General features: G+C 46.5%; 2 protein-coding genes across 3 annotated transcripts in view; both read left to right on the top strand.

Moving 5' to 3' along the window:
- The window catches only part of CAPZB (capping protein (actin filament) muscle Z-line, beta), a 125,630-nt gene that overhangs the window by 13,670 nt on the left and 94,280 nt on the right, over window positions 1-17,680 (top strand). The window lies entirely within an intron of this gene.
- GTF2H4 (general transcription factor IIH, polypeptide 4, 52kDa) lies at window positions 14,290-15,864 on the top strand. Its single transcript, XM_014530638.1, has 2 exons — window positions 14,290-14,535; window positions 14,580-15,864. Exons 1-2 carry the CDS (start codon window positions 14,290-14,292, stop codon window positions 15,777-15,779), a joined length of 1,446 nt encoding a protein of 481 aa, XP_014386124.1. The 3' UTR covers window positions 15,780-15,864.

The raw sequence follows: 17,680 nt of genomic DNA, 5'->3' as shown, positions 1-17,680 counted from the left end.
ACTGTGGATAAGGGGGGACTACTATATTTTATCAGTTTAGTTCCCAAATTCTCCTAGCATGGGATCTTATGAATTTAGGATCCTGTGACATTATGTAAATTACAAATTATATAAATTTAGAAATGTATGTAAATTGCTAATAAGTTGCAGAGCCAGCTGCTCTGACTTTAAACCTTATGCCTTTGACCTCTGTTTTGTTGTGGAATTTTTACTGCTCAAGCAGGGCCTGTGGCTTGTTCAGATCCCACAGTAAATCAGTCACTAGGCAGCTGGGGCGAGGTCCTGTGCCTAACACTTTAGAATCTGGACTCTACACTCCGAGGTAGGCCAATGTTTCATCTGCCACATAAACTTAGGCTCATTTGAAAACATATTTGAACGTGCTTCTCCAGATGCATGGAAAGACCACACTTTCCAATATGATGCTGTGAAAGAGCTTTCTGGCAATTGGATTGACCAATCCAGAAAGCTAGTGCTCTGAGGAGGGACAGGTCTGGATTCAAGCCCGGGCCCTTTTCATCTATAGCTCCTCTTTTGTTATCCTATATAATAAAGCGGTAATATGCAAATTGACCATCACTCCAGCACACAAGATGGCCGCCCCCATGTGGTCAAAATGGCTGCCCCCATGTGGACACAAGATGGCCTGCAGGGGAGGGCAGTTGTGGGCAATCAGGCCAGCAGGGGAGGACAGTTGGGGAGGACCAAGGCCTGCAGGGGAGGGCAGTTGGGGGGGACTGGGTCAGCAGGGGAGGACAGTTAGGGGTGACCAGGCAGGCAGGGGAGGGCAGTAGGGGCAACCAGGCTGGCAGGGGAGCGCAGTTAGGTGCGACCAGGCCTGCAGGGGAGGACAGTTAGGGGCAACCAGGCTGGCAGGGGAGGGCAGTTAGGGGCAATCGGGCCGGCAGGGGAGCAGTTAGGTGTCGATCAGGCTGGCAGGGGAGTGGTTAGGGGGTGATCAGGCTGGCAGGCAGGCAGGCAGGCAGGCGAGCGGTTGGGAGCCAGCAGTCCTGGATTGTGAGAGGGCAGTCAGACATCCCTCGAGGGGTCCCAGATTGAAGATGGTGCAGGCTGGGCTGAGGGACACACACACACACACACACACACACACCCCGTGCATGAATTTCGTGCACCGGACCTCTAGTAATGTACATAGGAGACATGAATCACAGTAGCAAATATCCACTGAAAAAGTGGATGTTCACTAGTAGGTTAAAAAATGATCTTACATCAATACACTGGGATGCATTGCAGCCCTTAAAATGCGAAATATGAAGACTATGTAGCAATGTGGAAAAGGTTTGTTGAATAAAGTAGAGTCCTCATAGCTGGGTAAAATGTTCATATTAGAATACCTATCTCGTGGGGTTGTGGTGAGGATTAAACAAGCAGTTTGTAAGCCCTTTACTCTCTATTAGTTGCAGTGGATATCTGTATCTATCTATCTCTGTTTGTGCACACAGACATAGGTGTGTGTATATGTTTCCCTTCTTTCGAGATGCCTTTTTAAAAAAATATATTTTTATTGATTTCAGAGAGGAAGGAGAGAGAGAGAGAAGAGATACAAACATCAATGATGAGAGAGAATCATTGATTGGCAGCCTCCTGCACACCCCCTACTGAGGATCAAGCCCTGATGGGTCTCAAACTGTGACCTCCTGATTCATAGGTCACTCAATCACTGAGCCACACCGGCCGGACTTGAGATACTTTTTTAAGATAAATCCTCAGGAGTGGGATTATCTGGCTGACAGGAACTTTTGTCTCCACACATTTTCCCCAGTTACTTTGCTCTCACAGTGTTGTCTTAGTAGCTGTGGCCTCAATGGCTGATCTCTAGGGCCCTCTGATCTGACCTTGTCCTCTCTGCCCAGCGAGCTTCATTTCCTCACTGTGGCTCCCTGTTCTGGCCGAGGGTAGAGAGATCCTTGCTAATGAACTTTTCTTTACATTGTCTATTTTCAAAAATAAATTAATTCATTAATCTACTTAAATCCTCACCTGAGGGTATGTTTTGATTGATTTTAGAGAGGGAGGAAGGGAATGATTAAGAGAGAGAGAGAGAGAGAGAGAGAGAGAGAGACATCGATGTGAGAGGAACATCAAGTTTCTCCTATATTTGCCCCAGCCAGGGATCAAACCCACAACCTAGGTATGTGCCCTGACAGGGAATTGATCTCGTGACCCTTTGGTGTACAGGATCGAGCTCCCACCAACTGAGCCACCTGGCCAGGGCTAAAGTAAATTAGGAGGGAAACTTTGTCATTACCATAAATGGAAAATCAGTATCAATTTTCATGAGTAGCAAGTAAAAATTGGAATAAACATATGTAACTATTGATATAAAAGACTTTCATCTGCGGGCCATGAGTGTCTGGCTTGTTTCTGTCTCTGGGCCTCAGCTTGCAGCATCTCCCTTTTGCCTTCCTCCTTTCTGGTGTCTATCCCACTTACCTTCTAGGACCTGACTCTGTCCCCCCTCATCCACCAAGCCACCTCTGACTGCCACAGCCCTCCACATCTGTCTGCCCTTCCATCTACCCATCCTTCCAAACAAACATTTAACAATGGTATGTGCTCCAATTGGGCTAGGAATAAAGATACTTTCCATCTCTACAAGGAGACTGTTCAGGTGGGGACAGTCAGACAGAAGAACCTGTGGAATGGGAGGTAATTGGTGTAAGGGTTTGTGTGCAGGTGCATTAGGAAAGGTGTCTGGCCGAGGGGGTTCAAGGCTGGGTTCCCAGAGGGAGGTGTTTTGTTGGAGCCAAGATGAGAGGACTCATTTGTCAGGAGGATGAGGGGTGGGTATAGACATGGCAGGAAGAGAGAACAGTGCATGCCAGAAATCAGGTGCAGGAGAACATAGCATATTTAGGGAAACCAACAGTAATTTAAACTCACTGCCAAATGAGAAGATTCATATGAAATCTTTAACTTGGTCATGTGTCCTAGTTATCCCAAGAAGTAAGGGTGCCAAGTGGCCTTCCTGGCTCCTGGAGGGGATGCCAGCCTGCTGGGACCTCAGAGAAGGTGATGGTGGTGGGTGTGGTGGCAAAGAGGCTCACTTTCTACATCTATTTCTATCAGAACTGTTTGCTCTTTGGACCAGTAAAGGGAGCGAGTGTGTGATTGTTTTGGGCTTAGGTGGGTTCACATGAGTATTTTGGCATAAGAAATAAATTGTAAAGGAAATTAGCTTGTGTACCAGTCATATCTTTGGAAAACCACAGATGCTTACTGAGTCTTTTAGGGTCCTTCTGTGTAAGTGAGGCTTGGTGAATGGGCCTCTGACCTGTTTTGAAGAATGTTCAGTTTACTAATGAGGGTGGGGTGGTGGGGGGGGGGGCAGCGGCACAAGTTGTGTGTTTGCTTAGAACACATTTTATTAAAGCCCTTTTTATTTTTACCTTCCCTGGTTCCCTTGTCTTCTAGATCCCAACACCCCCCCAATAACTTTTTTATAAGAATATGCAGATTTGCATAAAAAGGAAAGCTAATGAGGTCTTCCTTCTTATGTTCTGGTAGTGCTATTAGCAGACAATAAGGACTTAGAAAACTAAAACCATTGTTTAAAAACAGAAATTAGACTGTGTGTTGTTATCTTCTGTGATGATGGAAATGCTCCATAGGTAGCCACTAGCTACGTGTGGCTCTTCAGCACTAGTGTGGCTAGTGGGATCAAGGAACTGAGCATTTAATTTTAGTTAACTTAAATTTAAATAACCACGGTGGCTAGTGGCTTCTGTACTGGATAGTGCAGGTCCAGATGGGTGTTGACTCCCATTGAGAAATTGTCTTTAACTTAAATTATTCTAGAGCCATAGGGAGTAATATCATTAATCTGAACTATTTTAAATGATTTCTAAGCAAATTAAGCAAATATGTTATTTCATACTAGAGGCCTGGTGCACGAAATTTGTGCAGGCGGTGGGGGGGGGGGGGTCCCTCAGCCCGGCCTGCACCCTCTCACAATCCCGGACCCCTTGAGGGATGTTGTACTGCCAGTTTAAACTGGCAGTTGGGCATCCCTCTCGCAATCTGGGACTGCTGGCTCCTAACTACTCGCCTGTCTACCTGCCTGATCGCCCCTAACCACTTGCCTGCCTGTCTGATTGCCCCTAACTTCTCGCCAGCCTGCCTGATCACCCCTAACTGCCTCTGCCTGCCTGCCTGATTGCCCCTAACACTCTGCCTGCCTGATTGCCCCTAACTGCCTCTGCCTTGGCCCTTGCCCCCGCCTCCCGTGGCTGCCGCCTCTGCCTCAGCCCCCACCGCCGTGGCTTCGTCCGGAAGGTGGTCCGGAAGGTTGTTCAGCTGTCCGGTCTAATTAGCATATTATGCTTTTATTATTATAGATGGGGTATTATTTATACACTATATTCAGTGGGTGCCCACTATTTATAAGGCATTGTGGTAAGTGGATAATCAGAAGTTATTTAACACTAGAGGCCTGATGCACGAAATTTGTGTAAGAGTAAGCCTTCGCAGCCCGGGCTTTGTCTGGAAGGTGGTCCGGAAGGTCGTCCAGACGATCCTTCCGCTGTTCAGCTGTTCGGTCGATTTGCATATCACACTTTTATTATTATAGATACTTCCTTGAGCATCAGTTTCCCCATCTATAATGAGGGTATTGGGCTAAGTGGGCTTTTTAAAGTCCTTTCTTGTGCAGCCATTTTAATGATTTTGATTTTTGTCTTTAATAGCAATAGTACTTATTTATTGAATACTCCTGTGTGCCGGGAAGATATTCAAGACATTAAGTAAATTTGTTATCTCATTTATATGTAATAATTTAGTCTTCATTTGTTCCAATGAGACTGTGTGTTGTTATCTTCATTTCATATGTGAGGACATTGAGGCTCAGTAAGGTTTAAGTAATTTACTTGTAGTTATGTTACCGGTTAACTGTAGAGTTCAGGTGCCCACTCAGGGATGCCTCATTTCAGCTCATCTTCAGTTAAATCTTTGTTTATGCACAGGCTATTTTAAAAATAGATCCATCTTCATAAGCATTTACAACTCTTGTTTTATGTAAAAGTTCAATCATTTCTTTTTTTTTTAAATAGACTTCGCTGTAGTGCTCACGTCAGGAGTCAGTGACTGTGAGTGGTTAGGAGTGAGGAGAGCAGGTGGCATGGGTGGAGGCCAGCTCATCTGGCAAGCCCATGTCCTCCTCCTCCGCCATATCCATGAAAGGCCTACTTTGCACACGCTCCTACTGGGATGTGGTCTGGATGCCCATGCTCAGCTCAGGCTAGGCAAACTTCAGCTTCTGCCGGGGCCAGGGAAGGGGGTATGCTGGGGGAGAGATGCAGAGGCAGAGTGTGGTTCTCAGACATTCTCTTGTTCCCATTGCCACAAGGCAAGAGACCCATGGCGAGGCCACCAGTGTGGAGCCCAAAAGTTGACTCCACTTGTTCACTGGCTGGGTACCCATGTGCAAGTCATTTCACCTCTCAGAGCCTGTGAGGATCCATTCCCATATCCACCAATAATACTTCTGGAAACTCTCCCATAGCTCACTCTGTTCTGGGTCCTGGGGTCCAGCAATGCATAAGAGAAAGCTCTGCCTTCATAATGCCTGCATTCTGATTGATGATGAGCTTACTTTTCTCCTGTCCTTGAAATAGAGGTGCCAGTCTCTAACCTACCTCGTGGGTTTGTTTTGAAGAATAAATGAGATTCCTGACTAACACACAGCTCCTGGTGCCCCTCCCCAGAGATGGTTCCACAAGGCCAGTACTCTATCATTTTGTGGACCTTTTCCTAGAGACTTTGGCTTCAGCCTGCAGCTGGCCCTCATAGCTCTTCTGAGAGGGCAGTACCCTCTTTAGCTGCGCAGTATGACACATGATATGGTGAAGCACCTAGTACAGTGCCTAGCCTGTGCTGGTCTCCCAGTACATGGTATTTCTTTCTCCCTCCTGTTTTGTATAAAGAAATACTACCACGTTGAAGCTATGAAGTAGGGCTTGGAAGCTGAGTGAGGACTGGTAGGAAGTTTTTAAAAGAAGTAAATCAAAGCAAATTTCTTACTCTTTTTAAAAATACTACAATTTCCTTCTTGTTTTTCTGACTACAGACGTACTACTTATTCTACTTAAACAACATACAAATATGTCACTTGGAAAATGAAACCACTCCTTAACTCCAACCCCTAGAAATACTACAAATAGAGTTTGATACATTGTCTATACATATCTATATCTATATCTATCTATCTTTAAATATATTTTATTGATTTCAGAGAGGAAGGGAGAGGGAGAGATAGAAACATCAATGATGAGAGAGAATCATTGATCACCTGCCTCCTGCACGTCCCCTACTGGGCATCTGGCCCACAACCTGGGCATGTGCCCTGATTTCCTGGTTCATAGGTCGATGCTCAACTGCTGAGCCATACCAGCCAGGTGCAAATGCTTATATTTTTAAAAAATGGTTCCATCTATACTTAGTCTGCATTTTCTCTCCTTCAGATTAGTTTTCTGCACACAAGGAATCAGGGGACTTTGTTAAATAAAATTAGCCTTGTCCTGAGGCCAGAAAAGGGAAGCAGACAGCCTCTAAGACACTGGCCTGGAAAACGTAGGTCCTGGTTGAACTTTGGAGACCTTTGGGAGGTGTCACAGCAGAGGGAGAGGGGAAATCCAGGAGGGCAGAGCTTCTCCCCACCACACGCTCTTTTTTTTTTTTTTTTTAAATATATTTTATTGATTTTTTACAGAGAGGAAGGGAGAGGGATAGAGCGTTAAAAACATCGATGAGAGAGAAGCATCGATCAGCTGCCTCCTGCACACCCCCTACCGGGTATGTGCCCACAACCAAGGTACATGCCCTTGACCGGAATTGAACCTGGGACCCTTCAGTCCACAGGCGACGCTCTATCCACTGAGCCAAACCTGCTAGGGCCCCACCACATGCTCTTAAAAAAACCCTCCAATGTCTGATTTTACATCCTGGCTTTCCTGACCTGGTGATAGCTTTCTGTCCTTTGAATATATAACAGAAGTGCCATCTCCACAGCGTGGGAGGAGAGCCTGCCTGCTGCTCTCAGAATTGGGCTTCTGAATGTGGTGGAACTGACCTTCATTGGGTGTTCTATCAGCTGTTTCGCATCCTCTTAGAAGAATCTCTCTACTTTTTTGGATTACAGAATTCTAAGATTGACATTTAGACTGATTGGCTTGCTTGCCCACATATGTGTGATGTTTCTTTATATCAAAGAGTGCATGGTAGTGTAGATTAAGGACAAATGCTGTGAATGCCTACGATACTTAAAACTTAATTATAAAACTATAAAGTTGAACCATATGAAATTGCCATTTTTGTAGACCAAAATTGATCATTGTCCATTTTATATGTTTCAACTTAACAATTCATTTTGCAAAGTTTGGATCATAGAAGGAAAAAATCACTAGTCACAGTTTCATTTTTTATAAGTCCTTTTATTTCTTTTATACATGTAGCTTTTTTATTAGTTATGGTCCTAGACTATCTATAGTTTATCTTCGTTTTTAAAGATTCATATGGCCAAACAACGAGATATCACACACAACTATTAGAATGACCAAAATCCCAAACACTGGCAACACCAAGTGCCGAACAGGATGTGGAGCAAAAGAACTTGCATTCTTTGCTGGTGGGAATGCAAATTTTGGAAGATAATTGGCAGTTTCTTTGAAAACTAAACATATTTTACCATGTGATCTGACAATTGCACTCCTTGGTATCTACCCAAAGGAGCTGAAAACTTCCACACAAAAACCTGCCTACAAATGTTTATAGCAGCTTTATTCATGATTGCCAAAACTTGAAATCAACCAAGGTGTTCCTTAGAAAGTGAATGGATAAACAGTGGTACATTCAGACAATGGAATATTGTTCAGCAATAAAAAGAAATAAGCTGTTGCTCAGCCGGCATGGCTCAGTGGTTGAGCATTGACCTATGAACCAGGAGGTCACGGTTCGATTCCTGGTCAGGGCATATGCCTGGGTTGTGGGCTCGATCCCCAATCTGAGTCATTCAGGAGGCAGCTGATCAATAATTCTCTCTTCATTGATGTTTCTATCTCTCTCTCCCTCTCCCTTCCTCTCTGAAATCAATTAAAAAAAAAAAAAGAAAGAAGCTTTCAAACCACAAAAAGACATGGAGGAAACTTACATGCACGTTACTGAGTGAAACAAGGCAGTCTGAAAAGGCTGCATACTGTGTGATTCCCACTGTATGACATCTGGAAAAGACAAAACGATGGAGACAGCGAAAAGACCAGTGGTTGTCAGGTAAGGGAAGAGGGAGGGATGAATAGGCAGGGCACAGGGAATTTTTAGGGCAGTAAAATTGTTTTGTATGATACTCTGTATGGTGGATACATGTCACTATATATACATTTGTCCAGACCCATAGAATGTGACCAGGAATGAACCCTAATATAAACTGTGTACTTTAGGTGATGATGTGTCCGTGTCAGGCCATCAGTTGTTAAGATAAGTCTCAATGGCTGTGCCGTACTCCTTAGAGACGATAATCGACACAGCATTAGCTTCCCTGATATTCTATCTTTAGGTTACTTCCAGTTTTTTCATTATAAACAGTGTCACAGTGACTGTGGTTCTTTATGCAGTTTCCTGTGTATTTGGATTCTTTTGTAGGATGGACTCCCAGGAGTATTATTGTGTCAGAGTATGAACACTTTCACACCTCTTGACAAATATCACCAAAGTGTCATGCCGTGTCATAATGCCACCAGCAATACGAGTGTGCTTTTATTGCTTCTTTGTCAACCTTGAGTGTTTTTCTCCCTTAATTTCTAATAGTATAATAGGTTATAAATAGTACCGTATTTTTCATTCATAGCTTATCAAACTTGAATATTTTTGTCCACTTATGTGTTTGCTAATTTCACTTCCTGTCATTTCTCCCCACCTTTGAGCCATATGTGTGTATGCGTTCTTGTACCAAATTAGAGAATTATCAGTAAGTAGTATTGTACGAACAGAGCTCTCCAGTGTACACGGTGGATTACACAGTGCCCTCTGAGCCATTGTTTGGGGAATTAGGGGTGCCTAATTAGTGCGGATCAAGGCAGGAAGCAAGTGCTATGGGCCTTGTCTACAGTCCCCCAGGCCCAGTGGTGATTTCTGTGCCATCTTCTTCCTTCAGCTGTTCCGTGAACTCAGCTGAAATTCGATCACATTACAGTATGGTTAAGGGGACTAATTAGCCATAAACCTCAGGAAATTTGAAAATTAAAGAGTCCATTAATCCCAAGGCCCCTCCCTTTGTGAATGGCTCTAATTCCCCTTGGTTTGCTTGATTTTCCTGCTGTGCTTTAGTTCCAACGAGACTTGCATAGAGTGACTGGCCTTTTTGCTGGAACTTCCTGCCTTTCTGGGGTTAAATGTACCCTTTAAGCTGCCCCTCCCTCCTCCCCCCACTGATTGAGCTAATCTCTAAGTAATAGCATGGAATGCTGGTCATTATTCCATTTCCTGGATGAAAATCCTCAGGAGTACTTTAAGGTGAGTATAATGGCCCTTGTTAGTGCCTCTTAAACCATCTTGTGACCCAGAGGAACAAAGATGACCTGTGCAATTGCACCTCTCGCTGAAGTCGAGTTTCAGACTAAGCACTCCCATTCCTTCTCCCTTTAAATGGTTAGTGGTCTTGGGTTGCGGTTTTTGTTCCTGTGGTCTGAGCAGTTCTTGTCCTAGGCTGCCTTGTTCCTCCTTCCCAAAGAGGCCAGGGGGCAGCCTAGTGAAATACCCAAGGTTTGAGGATGTTGTGATTAGATGGGCTGATGATTAAAGACAGGCTGGACCGTGAGCTAGAGTCCCTCTTTCTGGGTGGTTCTGCATTCCACCTAAGGCCATTTATTTATGAACGTTTAAGGGAACTTGAGCCTGGGATCTTGGAAAAATCTTACTGTATGCCAGCCTCTGTGTGAAACTAGAGAGCTATCTTGTATGGGGTTTTTTTGTGTGTCTGTGTGTATGTGTGTGTTTTTCCTATAGAATACCTGATCCTGCCTTGGATTTGCAGCTGACCTTCTTTTGAGAGGTTTTAGGAGTATTCAGAGATTATTTTTGTATTTCTTTCTTTTCTTTTTATGTCTTAGAGCTTTTTCTTCTCTTTTCAACTCATTTCATTTACTATAGCAGCAGATTGCTGGTTGCCTTAAGATTAGGAGCCTTAAAAAAATGATGAGCCTTGCATATAAGAACCTATAAGATACAGGAAATTGGTCTTCTCATGTATATAACTTGCTCAGAGACTATGACGTCTTCATGGCTTGAAAAGAAAGAAAGAATGTGGTAGCCTTTGTGGTGCTAGACGTGACCATCACGAGAACCTGTGAGTGTGCTAGCCCTTTTGGAAGGATTTAAGATGAGCAGCACATTCGGGCTTTGGGGCTCTTTTCTCTCCTTAGCTCCTCAGTGACTTTTATAGAACAGGCAAATGCCAAGGCCCACCATGGCAAATCCATGATCTGATGAACTGGCCAGGCCAAAGAGACCCAGGGTATGGCAGAGCTGTGGGTGTCCTCCTTGTCCTGAACCATCATGTATTATAGCGTCAGTTAAACCAGTGATGTTGAAGACTAACTGTCCCGAACCATAATGTGGAGATCAGCGAGGGTTTCCTGCTTGTCTGGACTCCATGACCTGTTGGGCAGACCCATTGGGTGGCACAAAGAAGTCCTCTCAGATTGGCCTCTTTTAGTGAATAAAGTTTATTTATTGAGTTAAAAAATAGAAATGGAAATAGACTATCCCCAAGTCTTTGGTGGGCGGAGCCCTTGGGGATCCCTGACACCCTAATTAGCAGTTGCTGGTGTTGAATGCTTTCGTTACCACACTCCACTCTCGTTAGCATGTACTCAGCACAAATATGGCTTTTCATATTTCTTAGATGCTCACCTTTGTTTCCTCTTCACCGGGCCCCTGGACAGGAGGCGTAAATTGCATCCATCGGTCCTCAGTCGTGGGAGCCCGCCTGCTCCTTCCTCTGGACCAGGCCCTGTAAATGGCCCGCAAGGCTGGGAGCTGTCAGCCCCTCTGGGCCCTCTGCTTCCTGGCTGCTTGGTCTGCAGTTTGGCTTCCTCTTTTCAGTAAGGTTCCGTGAATTCACATTTGAACCCACCCACTCAGCCACTCCTTCCCTTTACTAAGAGTTTATCTTTTTCTCTATGGCTTCTGCTGATGTCTGCAGTTTCTTGTCAGAGGAGCTTTAAGCGGTGGTGGGCACTTTAAAAAAAAAGTCACTGTGAAGAATGGTACTTTCCCCCAGAATGGTTCTGCCTTTGCCTCCAGCCTCTAAGCTCCACTCCTTGAGTGAGTACTTTTAAGGCATTTGGAGAATATTGGGACGACTTTCTGAAGTGCATTATTGAAGCTTTTGCCGTTGTGGTAAAAAGTGCAAGTTTGCAGTCACACGGCCTGGCGTTCCCGCATAGCTGCTGTGAGGCCTTGGACAAGTTCCCGCAAATCACTGGGCCTGCTCATCAGCTGGGACGATCAGGTGAACCTCACAAGGTTGGAGGGATTGAAGGAAGATTGTGTATAAATCTGTAAGATTGGATATAACTTTCTAAAATTAAAGCAGCAGGGAACCCCCTCCAAAGGTCATTTGCTTAACCTCCTGTGGAAAAGAGTTTTTTAAAAAATGACGGTGTAGCTATTCTAGGGTGAAATAGGTGAGTGACCTTATTGGACAGATGTGCTCTGTGGGAGTAGGTATCTTATGTGGCCAGTACTTCAGTCCCCATCCCACCCTGGGAGTGCGGATATGAATTGCAAACACACAAAGAGGGGTCGCCAGTTTTGCCTGTATTTTATATAGCTTCTCTTGCCAGGGCTTCCCTGATTCCTTCCTTCATTTCTAAGCTTTTATCCAGCACCTCCTTTGAGAGCCTGACTGACCCTGGGGAAACCAGTGCCACGAAATATGGTGCCTGCTCTCCAGGAGTCCCTGTCTACGTCGGGAGACAAATCTGTAATTCAGCAAAGCAGCGAGCGGTAGCACACCTCTTGGTCAGCAGTGCAAATGTTGGAGCTGGCTGCCTGCATTTGAGTCCTCATGTCCTGTTGTCCTTTGTTTCTCACTTTCCTCATCTGTAAGATAGGGATAAGCTTGTTTAGGGGATGAGTTAATGCATCTCACGTGCTTCTTTAGCTGCCTGGTTCCCAGGAGGGGCTCGGTAATTGTTTGCTATTAACACTGTAAGAGGCATTGATTCAGCAAATATTTACCCATATGGTGAATGACACGAAGTCCCTGCTTTCTTGGGGTGAGACAGATCATAAACAAAACAGAGCATTTCCAGTAATAAGTGCTATGAAGAAACAAAGCAGGGTGATGTGCCAGGACCTGAGAGGAGGGGAAGGTCTCAGGGATGGGGCCTTCCAGGTGAGATATGACTGCTGAGGGAGCCAGCACAGGGACATGTGAGGAGGGGACAGCTGGTGCCAGGCCCTCACGTGGAGGAGAAGGGAGAAAGGTCTGCTAGTGATGAGGCACCGTGTTGGCAGGGCCAGATCACGCCTGTGCATCAGGTTTGTTCTTGTGGCAACAAGAAGCCATAAGGGTTTTAAGCGGGGGAATACTGTGATCTTACTTTAAAAAAAGATTATTCCAACTGCTATGCAGGTCAAGGATTGTGAGAGGCTAGGGTAGAGGCAGCAGGGAGTAGTTAGGACAGCCAATGAGAGAGGGTGGTGTCATGGAAGTGGACAGAAGTGGGGTGTGTTCACTCATAGGACTTGTAGGTCCAGCCAGAAGGTGCCTGGGGTTTGTCTGTGGTTGAGTGATGCTCACCCACAGGAATAGTCACCATCAGGCACCCGATTTAGATGTGCTGACTCCACTTCCAGTGCTCTTCGCACACCTCCGCTAGGCCTCTCACCATCCTTGCTGTTCATGAAGGCCCACCCAGGACCAGGAGCCAGCTTGCAGCCCCTTTTCTTCTTATCGATTTGTTCCATGGATAGTTATTCCCTGACCATGACTTAAACACTGTGCCAGACCCTGGCGGTACAGAGGTGACCAAGAAGCACATCACTGTTGCTCTCCTGGAGCCTGCAGGAGATAAACACTACATAGATGGCCATGGTTCCCAAGGGGAGGTATGCTGCCACAGAGGCCAGAATAGGGGATTCGCCATAGGGATGGTCAGGAAGGGCTAGGCTTGAGCTAAGGGAATAGCAACCCTGGCAGAGGAACAGCATGTGCAAAACCCTGTGGCAGGGAGGTTAGTGATAAGAAGGGCCGAAACAAGACTGTGGGATCAAAGATCAGGGTAGGGAATGAGAATGGAGAAATGGGCAGAAATGGAGAAATTTCAATTTAGTGAAATAATAGAATCATGAATTAAAATGCTTCATAGTTGCCCCACTAGCGTGGCTCAGTGGTTGAGTGTCGACCTATGAACCAGGAACTCACAGTTTGATTCCCTGTCAGAGCACATGCCCGGATTGTGGGCTCAGTCTCCGGGGGGTGGGGGGGACGACACACCGACGTTCAGGAGGCAACCGATGGATGATTCTCATCATTGACATTTCTATCTCTCTCTCCCTCTCCCTTCCTCTATGAAATCAATAAAAATATATTGTTAGATTTTTTTACATCCTCCACTCGGGACCCCTGTCTGTGAAAGCCTTCGTCGCTCTCCCTACACTTTTCTCTAATTTTTAACCATCCTTTCCCCTATTTCCTGGAGCCAGTGCGAGACATTGACTCCGATTAAGCAACGTACACGAGTTGGGGTCAACAGAGTGGTGATGGAGTACCGGAAGCTGGTCCATCCTTGCTGCTTGACACAGTCGCTGCAGGGAAGAAACATCTGCACAGCATATTTCAAGGAACCTGGCGTATATGGCATACTGTTCTTAATATGTTTGCTCACCTTCTTGGCTCTATGTGTTTTAACCAAGGTCACCTCTCCGAGAAAGGTTGTTTCCCCAGGTAGGGATTTTCCCCTGAAGTTAGGGAGGGAATAAAACCCCTTAACTAAATGCCAGGCAGGTAGTTTATCTCTTTAACTACGAACAATCACCCTTAAGCTACATAATCTTTACTCCCTGGAATGGAGATAAGAAACGCCCTAACCTTTGAAATAGAAATTGACAGGATTAAAATCAACTGGTATAAATACAGATGTAACAAGACAGTAAAAGACAGAACCTGGTTGGAGAACCTAGCAACAGAACTTGGCTGGAGATCCTGGCTAGGCTGCTGATCAACTGAACGCTGCCTCCGTGTCATTCCTTCTTTGCTGACTCCGTCCACACATGGTGGTGGCGCAGGTCACCCGGGAGAGCGTGCAGCAGGCCATCACCAGCGGCATTACGCCCCAGCAGATCATCCATTTCCTAAGGACAAGGGCCCACCCAGTGATGCTTAAACAGACACCTGTGCTGCCGCCCACCATCACAGACCAGATTCGGCTGTGGGAGCTGGAAAGGGACAGACTCCGCTTCACCGAGGGCGTCCTGTATAACCAGTTCCTGTCGCAAGTGGACTTTGAGCTGCTGCTGGCCCACGCACGGGAGCTGGGCGTGCTGGTGTTCGAGAACGCGAGCAGCCTTTGCCACAAGCTGCTGTGGCCCTGTGGGTCAAGAAGGAATTCAGCAAAGCTCAGGAGGAAAGTACAGGGCTGCTGAGCAGCCTCCGGATCTGGCACACGCAGCTGCTTCCTGGTGGTCTCCAGGGCCTCATCCTCAACCCCGTCTTCCGCCAGAACCTCCGCACTGCGCTTCTGGGTGGGGGCAAGGCCTGGTCTGATGACACAAGTCAGCTGGGACCAGACAAGTATGCCCGGGATGTCCCCTCACTGGATAAGTACGCCGAGGAGCGATGGGAGGTGGTCCTGCACTTCATGGTGGGCTCCCCCAGTGCAGCCGTCAGCCAGGACTTGGCTCAGCTCCTCAGCCAGGCGGGGCTTATGAAGAGTGCTGAGCCTGGAGAGCCGCCCTGCATCACCTCTGCTGGCTTCCAGTTCCTGTTGCTGGACACCCCCGCCCAGCTCTGGTACTTCATGCTGCAGTACCTGCAGATGGCCCAGAGTCGGGGCATGGACCTAGTGGAGATCCTCTCCTTCCTCTTCCAGCTCAGCTTCTCTACTCTGGGCAAGGACTACTCTGTGGAAGGTATGAGTGATTCTCTGTTGAACTTCCTGCAGCATCTGCGTGAGTTTGGGCTTGTTTTCCAGAGGAAGAGGAAGTCTCGGCGGTACTACCCCACGCGCCTGGCCATCAATCTCTTATCGGGTGTTTCTGGGGCGGGGGGCACTGCGCATCAGCCAGGCTTCATTGTCGTGGAAACCAATTACCGGCTGTACGCCTGCACAGAGTCGGAGCTGCAGATCGCCCTCATTGCCCTCTTCTCTGAGATGCTCTATCGCTTCCCCAGCATGGTGGTGGCGCAGGTCACCCGGGAGAGCGTGCAGCAGGCCATCACCAGCGGCATTACGCCCCAGCAGATCATCCATTTCCTAAGGACAAGGGCCCACCCAGTGATGCTTAAACAGACACCTGTGCTGCCGCCCACCATCACAGACCAGATTCGGCTGTGGGAGCTGGAAAGGGACAGACTCCGCTTCACCGAGGGCGTCCTGTATAACCAGTTCCTGTCGCAAGTGGACTTTGAGCTGCTGCTGGCCCACGCACGGGAGCTGGGCGTGCTGGTGTTCGAGAACGCGGCCAAGCGGCTCATGGTGGTGACGCCTGCGGGGCACCGTGACGTCAAGCGCTTCTGGAAGTGGCAGAAGCACAGCTCCTGACATGGGCACCGGGCGACGCCCCGGGGACATGGGGGGACTGCACGTGGGGACGCTGCTGTTCAATAAAGTCGGAAAGCGCTCAAAAAAATATATATATTTTTTTAAATGCTTCATAGCATCATTACTGGCACATAGTAAATGCTTAGTAAATATTAGCTATTATCTACATGTACTTGATAGGTTTTGGTGGGAGAAAACCCTGAGGTTGGTTTTGGGTATGTTGAGGTCTAGGTACTTCTGAGTCATCAGAGAAGTGGAAGCAATACTGCCCCAGGCAGAAGTGTGCTCACTGAATAGTCCCAGCCTTGTCTACACGCTGGGACACTGACCTCCGGAGCCTCTGCTCCCTCTTCTGTAGAGAAGAAATGGTATTATCCACCTACCCTCTGGCTGAGGAGGCGCTACACACATGTAGGGTGGTATTAGTATTATTTTATCTGTCATTATATGCTCCCCTCCTTCTTTCCACCACGTAGTTGGAATCAAGAAAACTTTCCTGTTTTGCCAGTTATAGGGTTGTGCACTTGCACCCTGAAAGGCTCCTTGTGTGCCACATGTGGCATCAAGTTCTTCTTCTCTCAACCATTGTCTTTCTTTCCTTGTTCCTCTCCTGTTTCTGTCCTCTGCCCCCCACCACTCCCCTTCCTTGTGCCAGGACCCCTGGGAACTCATGCTGACTCTGTGGGTGTTTCTGAGCAATTAAACTGCTGAGGTTGATGAGTTCTGGCATTAACATGTCGTCAGGGTCTTACAGTAAAATAAGAACAGCTGGTAATAGTGAGAGGGACAGTGACAGTCCCTCTGCAGGGCTGATTTGGTGCATATATGTTTGCTCTGCAGTGTGGCACTTATCGGGCAATGATAACTTGCAAACTTTCTAATTTAGCATTCATTTCTTGGCACTAGATGAGAGCAGTCCTAGCATGCAGGAATGAGTCATGTAATAGCAGAGATAATTCTTACAAATAATAAACATCCCTTTCTATTATTCCAAAGACAAACATTGGTGGTGGTGTCATTGGGGTTTTTCATGACCTTTTGTGCACTCTGGACTGGTCTTTTCCAAAACAAATGTGGTGTCTGCATTTTAGATACTTTTCCTCCCCTGCCCCTTTATCCTTCAGAAATAAAAGATTTTCCAACACAAGGCTAAATGTCAGCTGACGTTGCAAATGTGTAAAAGGATCATTTTTATGGTCCTTAGCTTCCAAGGGTTCTTGTGCAAGCTTCTTTTTTTCTGGATTCAGTTTTCTTGTTTGTGAAATGATGGGGTGAACCTTGATCATCTCCAAGTACTCCTTCTGTTTCAAGATGGGCCCAGTTGAGGTAGCCTTTGCTTTTAGACTCTAGAAACACTGCTGAAGTGTATAGTAAGTAAAGTGGACATTTTGTACATCAGGTCTACACCCTAAAGGACCATATGATGAACTTGATTAAAAATTTTAAAAAGTAAAACATTCTTCTGCTTAACCCTTGCAGGAAGTCTGTTTGGGAGGTTGGGGAGGGACTACGTTTGGTCTCTTAAAGCAGGGCCCACCTCTGCCCGTGAGTCAGGATGCATTGTCAAAGCTTGGTTCTGCTTCGAGATGGCTTACTGTCGGCCTCTGAGAAGGGCCCCTTTTAAAGTGCTCCAGTGCCCAGTGTTGCAAATGGACACTTATTCTCCACCGGTCCAGCCCGTAATCCACAGCAATGCCATCGCTTACCCAACTGAGCCTCCTGAGGTTGGGCTTTTTGTGCTGTTGGGACAACTTGAAAAAGACTACCTTACCCCACTCTCCCACCTAGAATCAAATATACCAAGATGGCAAACACAGTCTTTTCTCTTGAATTTAGTATTGGAAAATAGACTGTTCCTATGTCTGGCTTTAGGAGGGGAGGGCTGAAGCTTGCTCCCAAGA

The sequence above is a fragment of the Myotis brandtii genome, unplaced genomic scaffold, assembly GCF_000412655.1.
Source record: "Myotis brandtii unplaced genomic scaffold, ASM41265v1 scaffold754, whole genome shotgun sequence".
NCBI classification, from domain to species: Eukaryota; Metazoa; Chordata; class Mammalia; order Chiroptera; family Vespertilionidae; genus Myotis; species Myotis brandtii.
The sequence above is the reverse complement of the archived record's forward strand: the minus strand, read 5'-3'. Positions and strand labels throughout refer to the sequence as shown.